This window comes from Terrapene carolina, unplaced genomic scaffold (assembly GCF_002925995.2).
Source record: "Terrapene carolina triunguis isolate 2854851 unplaced genomic scaffold, T_m_triunguis-2.0 Scaffold67, whole genome shotgun sequence".
NCBI classification, from domain to species: domain Eukaryota; kingdom Metazoa; phylum Chordata; order Testudines; family Emydidae; genus Terrapene; species Terrapene triunguis.
The window spans coordinates 28412709-28425464 of record NW_020664418.1 but is presented as its reverse complement, the minus strand read 5'-3'; the positions used below and the strand labels follow the sequence as shown (position 1 = coordinate 28425464).

The 12756-nt window shown below is 38.9% G+C and overlaps 1 protein-coding gene across 2 annotated transcripts in view; it reads left to right on the top strand.

Annotated features, from left to right (window-relative positions):
* Window positions 1-12756, top strand: part of UNC13C (unc-13 homolog C) — a 404743-nt gene that overhangs the window by 130412 nt on the left and 261575 nt on the right. For both annotated transcript variants that reach the window (XM_024198093.1, XM_024198092.1), the window contains 2 exons: window positions 3089-3316; window positions 8250-8391. In XM_024198093.1, the coding sequence (XP_024053861.1) occupies window positions 3089-3316; window positions 8250-8391 (370 nt within the window). The remainder of the gene's footprint in view (window positions 1-3088; window positions 3317-8249; window positions 8392-12756) is intronic.

The following is a 12756-nucleotide window of genomic DNA, read 5'->3' as shown; positions in this document are numbered from 1 at the left end:
CACAGGACCTGTCGTGAAAACTAGTGATGTGTCTATCACATCACTGTTTCAGTGGTTAGAAAATCTTCTTTGTTTGTTCTGTCATCTTGCCATTCTTGACAGTCTCCATATGGCATACACACCTGTGGTGTATCCTGCTCAGTGATCCCAGCTACCTCACTTCTCTGCTGCTATCATTTTTAACATAGCATTGACCACCTGTTTCTGGTGGTGTTCTGCTCACGGATGTGCACTATAGAGTTTGAAATGCCACGCCCCCACTTTCCCATGCCCTCCTCAAAGCTACGTTTCCTTCCTCATCCTCAACCTCACACCTTACTCTGAGCTGAAAAATAAACCAATTCGTTATCAGACACCTAAAATGCTGCTATGTTACTCAAGTACAATACGCAGTGATGGGGCTGCCTCTCAGCAATACTTTCATCAGACAGAAAGGAGAAGATTTTACAACAGCGTACTTAGCTCTGAAGTTCCACAGTGATCAGTGCATACATTTAGAAAAATAGATATCTTCAAAGCCCTGTAAATTCTCCATTCATGAATTACAAGTTCAGCCTTAAGCTGTGAAGAATTTTTAATGATGCCCTCCCCGGCCTTGTGACTCTCTTTAAGCACGTGTCTATATTATGTACTGGGGCAGCTCTAGTGGTTTTGCTGCCCTAAGCAAACCAGCAAATGTCCCTGCCCACTAACCAAGTCACCTGAACAAAGAGATGCTGAAAGTTTTGCTCCTTCTAATATTCTGTTTCATTCCTTGGCCACTTTCACTGATTGTAGAATAGAACTGGCCCTGCCCTACACATATACTGTATATAAATTACAATCATATAGGCAATATCCTTTGGTCTTTTCTGCCACCCACACACAGTTTGGGAAATGAACAATAATGGGAGTTGTGTTAGAGAAAGGAACTTTCTTAGGCTCTGGTTTCAGAACTTTGGGACACATTGTGCCCTGCTGCTCCTCAGGTGCTCAAAGTAGAAAGGCAGTGGAAAATACAAGGAGTCCTTTATAGTTCTCTGTCACAGTAGGGCCCATCCATGTCCCTATACCATAGTGGAATGCAAGACATGGCCAAGGAGACAGCGAAGAGGTAGGACCATGCTCACCTCTATACATCGGCTAGCAGAACTGGAGGAGGTATGCTGCACCCTTCAAAGGGGTAAGGTGTTGGGAGCTCTGTCTCTGCATGCTGGGGAGCTTGAGGACATAGCTTGTCTCCTCCCTGAGATGGAATGTCTCTAGGGGCTCCTGTTGGGAGGAGCAGCTCCATGCCACCCTATCAGAGAACTGTGCCTCAATTCAGCTTTTAGTGTTCAGCTTTCTTCCTGTAACTTTTCTTGACATTGAAGCTTACTGTAATGTTACATTTCTGTGCTAGTTATGGATGAGTGCTATGTGACAGCTAAACAGGGCACAGGTGGGGTCTTTCCCAGAACTGGCCCCATGACACCTATGGTCCATCATTAGGTTTCCATTCAGGAGTTACAGACAGTTGAAACAAAGCAATAAGTTTCTGATCTTTCTTGTGCCTTCACTGCTTTTAATAAAGAGCTTTCTCCTATTTTGACACATGCATGTACTGATATGTCTTCAGCTTACTATCCCATCCTGGGGGAAGATTGCAAATCTCTGTTTTGAAGCTGGCACCTGGTTATTGTGACAGCTGAGAACAGATTAATGAAGAGTACCATCTTTTCTGAGTGTGATGGTTAATAACCATCCTTTGATTTATTTTTTATTAAAAAATTCAAGGTTCTTTACCCCCTCCTCACCGCCTCCCAAACCATCCTTTCCTCTGCTCTCCTAGAGCAGCATTCTTTGCAAAATGTCTCTAAATTGTCCCATTGGTACAACTCTTGGAAGAAACTACATACCCTGAGTAATCTACCCAATTTCAACCAGAAATTAATCAACAAGGGCCAGATATTGGCCACTATTTCAGAGGCCCAAGGGGCTGGAAAGCTGGCTTAAAGAGCCAGCAGGAGAGTCCACAGTTAACATGAAACCAGCTCGCCCCGCTTCTGCTCATGGCGTACTGAGCTTTCCAGTGGCATACTTAGTTGGAAGGAGATGTGACCAGAGTGTGTTGCCCTCCAATGTTTCTAGATTGGGCTTCCTGTGCTGGCTCTTGGGAGAGGGAGTGTTCTACCTGGCACAGGATAGAACAGTCCTAAGGCTCTAAGCACTCAGGCTCTGCGTTGATGGAATGGATTTTTACTGGCTTTTGGATATGGTCTTGTGGAAATGCTCTGCCATGAGGGGATGAGGAGAAATTTCCTCAAGTGTATACAGTGCCTGCAGACTCTGGGATTTACCTTTGAGTTGTCCTGAAAGCATCAGAAACTGTTCATATTTTTTGGTCAAGTTATCAGATCTCTGATAAAAGGGGTTTATAATGGAAACAGTGACTGTCTTAAATTTGTAATTGTCATGCAATGCTATAATAATATTTGGCAACTGTAATACACCACATAGTCTGTGCCTTGAAAATCAGGGTTTCCCATTTCAGCATAGAATTTCTTCTAGTTTCCTTTATCAGTCTACCTAGCAAGTAGAATTTTAATAATTCGCTAAGGAAACTATACAAAAAAAGGAAATACAAATGCTATTATATTAAGTGCTCAGAAAGGAAGAGTAACATTTAAAGTATCTGAAAGAGTAATGTCTTTCAGACAGGTTCAGATCCTGAAAACTCTAATATAGGCAGACAACTTCCCCACCACTGAGTCATTTGACTTACATTCTTTCTCAATTATAGTGGTCACTTAAGACTCATTCATCACCTAGTATTGCAAAATATGAAATACTCTACTTATCAGTATCATCTCAGTTAAAATTACAATCCTAGCCTTCAGTATAGAGAATTACATCACAGTGGATGGCACAGCAGTTCCCAAATGCGATTTCTCTTGTGTGATGGCACCTTGGCTTCTAGTTTGTAATATTTGGAAGAGCTGTACTCCAGCATTGTACCTAATATTGGCTAGGGGTTATAGAAGTGAAAACCAAACATGATAATGTGATGTGTCACTTACTCCAATGTTTCTTTGAATACATTGATCACTTCATTTATTTTAAAACTCAGGAGCTGCAGAGAAGAGTTCTAAACATGGTGCAGAAGATAAGACCCAGAATATTATTACTGCTATGAAGGAAAGAATGAAGATTAGGGAGAGAAATAGACCAGAGGTATTTGAAGTGATCCAGGAAATGTTCCAGATTTCCAAAGAAGATTTTGTGCAATACACAAAGGCAGCAAAACAGAATGTGTTGGATGGAACATCCAAGTGGTCAGCAAAAATAACCATCACAGGTGAGATTTTTTTTTTCCATATTGAAATGTTCTCTAGTTGAAAGAAGCTCTTTCCTCCCCAGTCCTATTGCTACAAGTTAGTGTTCATAGAATCTAAGATGAAATTCCATGTTAAATTTTATCTCAGGGGTATCTATAAATGGTTGGTACAATAGCATATTAACTGGAAGCTTGAGTAATAGTCACGGAAAATCCTGTACTCTGTATAGACAGTGTCAGTAAAATAAATGTATATTTCCTTCATACATTAATTACTCCTATTTTAGGATGGGAAGATAACTAACTGTTCTTTTTTCCTCTGTTCTGCGTCCTATCAGCACCTCCTGTGCTTGAGATTTTGCTAATATTGATCAATTACAAGAGTTATAGTTGATGATCTCCTTGATGTGTTTTTAATGACTGAAATGCTAAGAAGCTAACAATTCCAACCCCTTTGGTACGAGAGTCCCCATCCATTTTTGTTGTTTGAGTAAGATTGTGTTCCAGTTAAGTGATATTCATCTAACACATCTGCTCAAAACTGCTGTTAACTGTTCTTAACCTTTGAATTTGGCCAGCTGCTCACAAAGATTCCCATTTTGCTTTAAAGCTCAGGAATCAGGAATTTATTGCTTATATATTTTAGCTTCTGAATTCAAATATCAGCACAGGAAACTTAAATATAATAAGTGGTTGCACAAACTGACCTCCAGCATACAATACTAGTGCATGAAATAACTTAACTACAAGTGTAAAGAATTAAAAGCTAGTGATGTGAAACATTAAATGCCCTAGAATTTGATTAGATTCAATATTAATTTAATTTAACTTTAATGTCATTAAAACTAATCCACTAATAAAATTCTGATTTTAAAAGTGAATTATGCATTGCCTTCTCCAGGATTTTGATGCACTGTCCTTGGCGATCAGAAGATAAGCTTTAAAACCCTTTCCAGCTTTCACCACTCACTTGTGACTACAATAAAATAAAACAAAAGTTTTGCTTTCTATTAAGCATTAATGCATGTGTTAGTGAAACAGGTATAATTAATTTTTTTACCCATTGATCAATTTGCAAACTGCTGTGCTTAATTTAGTCCCATGTGATCGATGTTCTTTACATGCAATATGCTGGGTTTTTCTAACGTAGTTCACAATATCCTTAACAGTATTGTGATCACATATTGTATTTTTTCAGTGGATCAAAGATCCAAACACATGCATAGTGCTGTAAGACACAGGAATGTCCTTATTACTGTTTATGCCTGTGAATTAAGTGGAACTACACAGCCAGCATAGAGATGTGAAATTATCTTAATGTGTTACTGAGGAAATATGTGAATCCATTCATACTTTACCCACAGTGTAGAATGATATGATAGATTCAAAAATCACTGCATCAGATGGTACAAAACTAGTTTAGCCATTAAGGGCTTGATCCTACTCTCACTGATGTCAGTGGTAAAACTCCTATGGACTTTAATGGTGCAGAATCAGGGCCATTAGATGAATGTTCCCTAATTCATGCAGCCAGGTCACAGAACTAGAACCCCGAAAGGAAAAGAGAGGCACCTTTTCTTGATGGTTCCTTTCCTTGCTTGGAACTGATGTGTGAATGGAGCCTGAGAGACCTGCCTGAAGACAGCAAAGCTCTAGTCATGTCTGCTTGGAGAGGACAGGACACATCCTGACCTGGGGCCTGATCCAGAGCGCATTGCAATCAATAGAAAGATTCTGACTTCAGAGGGCTGTGAATCAGGCCCCAGATGCTGGGGGGCAGGCCAGAGTGGTTAAAGGTAGCCAGGACAGTTCTGAGGTGGGCTGAGGAGAGACAGAGATTAAGTGGTCCAGGCTGGGAGGAGAAAGTAGGAGCAAGGCGGAAATGCAGGAGGCGGCTTGCTGAGCCAGAAGAGAAGTGGAGAACAAACCTTTTTTAGATATCTTGCTTCTGCTGGGTTGGTGGAACTGCAACACAGCCCTCTGTGCATACAACTGTGGCTTTTCACATCCACTATACAGAGACTCACATTATACAAATTAAATATTTCTAGAAGGGTAACAACACCAATAATAATATCATGAGAATAATGCTTTCTTATTCATTGTTTTTGTTGTGACCCCTAAGATTCTCACTCATGGACATGCACTGCATCTTGCTGGGCACCATACAAACACATAACCGTGTTTTACACTTGTATAGCACCTTCCATCTCAGGATCTCAAAGAGCTTACAGCATTAATGGATTTAGCCCTATCACTCTGTGAGGTAAGAGAGACTTCTTATCCCCATCTTCAGAAACTGAACCAAAATAGGTTAATTGGTTTGGAAATAGAATCCAGCTCTCCTGAGTTCCAGACACGGTACATTAACAACATAGCCACCTTTCCTCTCCTGCAAAGTGCAGACTCAAGTGCTACTAATAATTTGGAGTAGGCACGGTAGACATGTACCCCCACCTGGGAGGTTGTGTTTCATTACTCACAGTGTTACTACAGTGTAATTCATTGTGTACCTCTTTGCAAGGAAATTATTTAGCTTCAGTCCTGAGCCACAGAACTCTGTACACCTCTTTCCCAGGTTCAACAACCTGGCTTTGTCCTCTCTCCCTTCCATAAGAATGGAATCTTGCCCTATATTCTTCTTTTGAACGGTTTCCCCCTAGCCAGGCTCCAGTGCACCCACCACAGGCAGGCTTGTTGAGGTATTTCAGAATCTTCTCTGTGGCTTCTGATAAGCAGCAGCATAGCAGCACCTCAAGTAAGCTGTGTATCACGTCCACTCTGGATTTTCCATTGTTTGGTCTCATTCCATGCTACAGAGAATGCCAGAAGCATTTGCCCTTTAAAGTATGATTCTACTCTGCAAAATTACTTTGTAAAATGGCGCATTGTGTAAATCCACATTTATTATGCCTCAGTTATTCCCTCTTCAAATTTACTCAGTTTTCAAGTAAGAAGATTAATGCTGTTATTTTCCGTACCTGCCAGCCCTAAACAATGAACCTGATTTGAGATTCCAAGAGAGTTCTTTGTGGCTAATGAATCATCACCAGAAACAGAGGCTCCCCTCAATTTGCAGTCCAAATCCTCCCCTCAGTGACTGCAGGTGTAGCCCCATTGCCCTCAGTTTATGCTCTAAGTTGTACCTGTGCAGGTCTCTTATGTTCAGTGTGATTGCACAGGTAGAACCGAGGAGAGAAGTGGGTTACGCAGGTGACCCTGCAATTGGAATTTAGTTAATACCAGGGGAGATTTTCCACAGGCACAAAAGGCACCCTGGGATGTGCCTTCATTGACAGTCAGTGGGAGCTGGGTGCCAGCTTGCCATTTGTGACTTTGCAAAGCGCCCTTTCTGCTAACAATGAAGTGCCAGGCGGAAGCAAATCCAGTTGAATCCCCAGAAATGTGGTGTTCTATAGGGCTGACAGGAGTGAACTGTAATGAAAACTTACTTTTTTCACAAAAGTCAGCAGATTTGACTCTGAACACACAAAGGGAGCAGATCTGCTGGCTCAGAAAGTGCCATTTGTATACAGTCACTTTTCTGAGTACACGGTGAGCTACATTATCCAATGTGATTGACAGCAGGCTATGTTAACTAAATGGTACCATCAAGATATTTTAAACAATGTGTTCAAAATAATAAAACAAATCTCTGCTGATGTTAGCAGCCATGACAAGTTTTTCAGCTGTAGGTTATTCTGGTTTTGACAATTTTGCATTCAAATGAGAGATTTCCAGTGTATGAATTATAATGGAAAAAGCGAGTGATATGTATTTATATTTACCACAGAGTATATAAAGTAGCCATCATAAACTCTGAAAAATGTTTACACAGCTAGTGGAGAGAGAAGGTGGGTGAGGTAATATTTTTTATTGGACCGACTTCTGTTGATGAAAGAGACAAGCTTTTGAGTACACAGAAGCAGAATTCTGTGTAGTTTGAAACTTGTCTTTTCCACCAACAAAAGTTGATCCAATAAAAGATACACCTCTACCCCGATATAACACAACCCAATATAACACGAATTCGGATATAACGCGGTAAAGCAGCGCTCCGAGGGGGCAGGCTGCACACTCCGGCGGATCAAAGCAAGTCGATATAATGCGGTTTCACCTATAACGCAATAAGATTTTTTGGCTCCCGAGGACAGTTATATCGGGGTAGAGGTGTATTACCTCACCCACCTTGTCACTCTAATATCCTGGGACTAATATGGCTACAACATACATGGCTAATGACAGTTACAGTTAATTTCCTTGAATGCAGTCTTTCCATTGTTACTGAAGGCTTTTGACTGGCTGAGTATGCTATATAGTATTGGGAAAATATTTACAGTTACACTGTTTTAGTCCCAAGTATGCCAAGGAGGAACGATAGGGTGAAGTGCTCATTAAGGATATCCATGTTTAGTTCCAAAATTCATGACAAACATTCTCCCAGTGCAAGCAAAACTCCTTTCTTAGATTTTGAAAGCCTTTCCTACTATGCAGGGAATCATAAGACTTGAACTGAGTTAGACTGTAACATTACATTGCTTACAGTGCATTGAAACCACAGCTTTAGAAGGGAATCTCAGTGATCAGTGTTGCAGAAAATACTTGCTTTGTATCATACACACTGTATAGTAGATAAACTCTGCAGTTAATCTTTAGATTATTGCACATTAGCTAGATTCATAGATTTTGCGGCCAAAAGGGGTCATTATGATCATCTAGTTTAACCTTCTGCATAACAGAGGTCATGGAATACACCCAGTAATTTCTGCATCGAGTCCCCAGCTAACAGAAGTTAAAATGATATTCTCTTCAGCACTCTCCTTGATTTCCTATTAACCTTTCTTTTCAAGACTCCCTAGACTGTGTTTTTTCTCCTTTTTTTGGCCACTGTTGCATGTGGTCCTTCACAATGAAAGCTGCAGGGTAAAACCTGTTTGTTTAATTTTTGTTGCAGTGGTTTGTGCTCAGGGTTTACAAGCTAAGGATAAAACAGGCTCAAGTGATCCATACGTTACAGTACAAGTTGGCAAAACCAAACGGAGAACTAAAACTATCTTTGGAAACTTGAATCCAGTATGGGATGAAAAATTTTATTTGTGAGTATAAAAGATGCAACTGTTTTTTGGTTAACTTTGTGATGTAATACTATTGAGTGAGATTATTTCATCTGTAAATATTTGTTGTACACATCTCACATTTCCATAATGCATTAATTAGCAAATCTTTGGTTGGAATGACTACATAGATACTGTAATCTCTGTTGTGTTATGACTGCCTCACATGGGGATGAGCAACCCAAAGTCAAGTCTAACAGTGAACTGATCTGTTTTGTTTATTGAGCTGGGGCAAATTAATTAAAATAATTATAGCCATTGTGATCGTAAATTCTTCTTAATTTTCTTTTAAACATCTGTTTTCCTGTGAAATGTACAGCAAAAAAAATAATGACATTTAGGAGAGATTTTCAAAGGCACAGATGGCAGATAGGTGCCTAACTCTCACTGCTAGTCAATAGGAGTTAGGAGCCTAGCCATTATTTTTGCCTTTGAAAATCTTGCCTTTAATGCCTTTGCTGAGTGTGAAACAACTCAACATAAGGAACAAGGGACCCAAAAGGAGGTCATGAGGTGTGTCTGAAAAGTTTCCTGGTCTTGCCAAGGAAAACATATTACCATAGGCTTATACAGGGCATTTCCCTGGCAGCTGATGTGAAACTGTCTTCACACTGGCTTGCGGGGAAGGGTCACCACATGTGTACTTTGTCACAAACAACTAAAGAGACCAATTTCAAACTTGAAGTACTTAAGCTAAGGGATCCAGTCTAAATCAGTGCTTAGGTATCCATGTACCTGTTCTAGGTGCCAACTGGAACACTTAAATGTAAAAATGGCTGCCCTAATTTACGTAGGAACATTTCAATAATGGACCCAGATATTGTAGGTAGCTGATAAGGGAATGGATTTTAGTGTGTGAAGAAGAGAATCTGTGTGTGCAGTTTGAGATGGTTTGAAAATATTACTATGCATTATACTTAGTGTTTCAGCACAGAGATTTCTTGGTTTTTGCTCTGGATATACAGATAAAGAAGAGCCCAGCTAGGAAAATCCATTAAAATAAATTCCTTTTTAATAATGGTAGTCTAATGAAATGTTGTTTTAAAAAGTTATTTAGATAACTATAACTATATATATATAATGTTACATTGCCTTTATATTTGTTGGTGTCACCTCATTCATCAATATGATGTATGTGGAAAGTATATTCCTATAGCGGCCAGTGTTCCATTTGTTTAAATGTCAGTGTGTGTGTTTGGATAAGGCGGCAGGCATTAGACTAATATGTTATAATAAAAATATTTTTAATAAATACCAGAAAGCCAAACTCTACCAGAAAAAAAAGTTTTACTGTGCATAGAAAAAGCCCCTTTGACTAGAACTGCTTATTACCTAATTTCAAAACTTCCTTTCCTTGCAAATCAATTTCTAAAATCTGCCCATGATCAAATACTTTGTCTACATTTTAATTTTTCCTGAGCCTATTGCCATGTGTTTCACAGACTTCAGAGAGAGAGAGAAAAATCTCTTCTTGGCTTATCTTTCATTAGCACAATGCAAACTAGTCTCATTTTGTTTAATGTTCACAAGTTTATTTATAATTTAATATTAGACCTCAAACTTTGGTTGTGTATTACCTGTGCCGGTTTTTACACTACCTTTATGGCCTTCCCTCCTGTAATCCTAGGTTCAGCCAGAGAATTGGTGAGTTTCCAGCATGAGTTAGACCAGCCTCAGGGCTGCTCTAATTTAAGCCTGACTGCCCCAAACACAACCATTGTTTCCTGCAGCTAGGTATCACCAGGGATTGAGATGTCATGGCCTTACCTCCTTTCCTTGGCTATGCACCCTCACGGGGAGCCAGGAGAAGGGGTGGGCTGGAACCACTATAGCTTTGTTACAACTCCCAAGGACTCCCTCACGTTGGGGGAATCTTCCACCAGCCAGTTAAGCCAGCTGTGCTGGATGCTGCATTTTTCTGGGAATGACATCAATCGGAGTATAGGACCACTTAGTACAGTGTATTACCTGTTTGTGTCTAGTAAGGAGTATATCAATGTCAATCCATTTTTCAGCAGGATTGCTATATGCCACAGTATGATATGATGTACTTAACTATTATTGTCAAAGGCAATTAAGGATTCTGAAAAGTAAATCGAATCTCTGGGTTAGTTTAGAAAATATAATTGAAAGAGAAATATTTATTTCAGGCAAGGTTTTATGTTTTTACGATAGTTTTAGTATATTCAGGTCTGGCCTGGTATTACGTTATTATTTGATGTTAGCAGATATTTTTGTTACGTGTGTGAAAAACATTAATATAGTAAATTATGAAAATATGGAAAAGAGTAACGAATGTCATAAGAGCAAATACTAACACTTTATATAACCACATAATATTAGTAATCATTTTTGCCGAAAATACATGCAAATTGGAGCAAATTATAATAATCTAATGATCCAGTTTTGAGTTATATCTGTCCATTACATCTGTTATTAATAATGCCATTCAAAACATAACAATAACAAGTATAATTTTATCTGGTGAAACTCCATGTACAGTGGTGATGCACATCATCTTCTTCATTATTATGAGATAACCTCAGAACATTTACCACAGAATTCTGCAAACCACTCAGGATATTGCAAATTGCCCAGAGGGATCCAACACCTTTCAGTCGATGACACTGAATAATCGCTCATTCAAGGTGCAAAATACTCTACACTCTGGATTATAGCAGTGTTTAATCTCTGCCCTTTCTCCTGCCCCTCTTTCTAAGAAAAAGAATCTCTACTGGAAATTCCCTTTTATATGTAAAATATTAGCACTATTCTTTTTTATCCAGGAATAACTTTTCTATGTGAGTGGATAATATGAGTACCATGTGTCCATATGAAAGAGAAGCTTTATCTTCTCTAAGGTGTAAAGGTCCAGGAGAGGAAAGACTACCCAAGAAGTGATAGATGAGGGGCTAAATTCCTGCCCACACAGGCGGCCAGAGCCACTCTCCTCTCCTCTAAAAGAACGAGGAGTACTTGTGGCACCTTAGAGACTAACAAATTTATTTGAGCATAAGCTTTCGTGGGCTAAAACCCACTTTTAGCCCACGAAAGCTTATGCTCAAATAAATTTGTTAGTCTCTAAGGTGCCACAAGTACTCTTCATTCTTTTTGCTGATACAGACCAACACGGCTACCACTCTGAAACCTGTCTCCTCTCCTCTGTCTTCCTTGACTAGAATCCACTTTTCTACTTGTAAAAACTAACTATAGTATTCCCCCTGTCATGGCCAGGCACCCTTACTTGTTTATGCCCTCACTACAACAATCCAGCTACTAACTTATATATGTCAATTGCTCCCATAAATTAAAATACTAGAATTGAGTAATTCACAGTAGACAATGTATTCAAGAAATGTAGCCTTATTTTCTGCTCACAGAATAGCCACAAGCAGATCAATATTTGTATTTATTCAACAAATATTGTTGTGAATTTTTTACTTCGTGGATTCATTGTGAATATTCTAAGACAAGACTTTTGTTGCTTGCTTGTGATTGGTCAGATATGTCATATAGTATTGTCTCTGTTCCCATTTGGATAATCAAATAAACAATCTGGCATGAATATTGAAATGTATTTTCTATGGATGCCCATCACTAAAGTAGATTGTTCATATGTCGATGGGAAAAGGACACAAAAAAGGTCTGAGCAGAGCTAGAATGAATTCATTTAAAACTTGGAATTAAGGTTTGCATTTTTTACCCAACTCTAATCACTGCTAACATCTTCTGAATGGACTCTATAGATGTCACCAATAGTAATACAATGATGTAACATAAATCTTCCGAATAAAAGTGCTGAACACTGATATTTTACCTGCTTTTTGAACAGCTGTGGTAAAAGTTATAATTTTTAAGAAAAATTATCCCCTCGAGTTATTTGATGGACTAACTTTCAATAGCCACAAACATTCAAGATTTATGAGAGTTTATGAAGTTTATTAACCTAAGCTAAAAATCTTTTAGCACAGAATTAAACCTACAAGTAAATTGCTACAACTGTATTTCAATGACTCAGTACGGTTTGTTTAAATTAGGCACTACTAGTAATATATGTCAGAGTATCATTTAAAACAGCTTTAATCAACATTATTTCCCCAAAATGCTAAACTTTAGGAGAGAGACCATCTCATAAAATCTTAATCATACACTCAATCAGATTATTACAAACATCCATTTCCAACTCCCCATCTGAGTCCAAACAGTGTCTTGAAAGAAACATCCGCTTCTCAGAATGCATTCGCTTACTCACCTTTGGTAGTTAAACTCAGCTATAAAATTTCCAGAAAAGTATTCAGGGTTGAATAATCTAACCCGATCCTAAAATGATTCTCTCAATAATAAGTA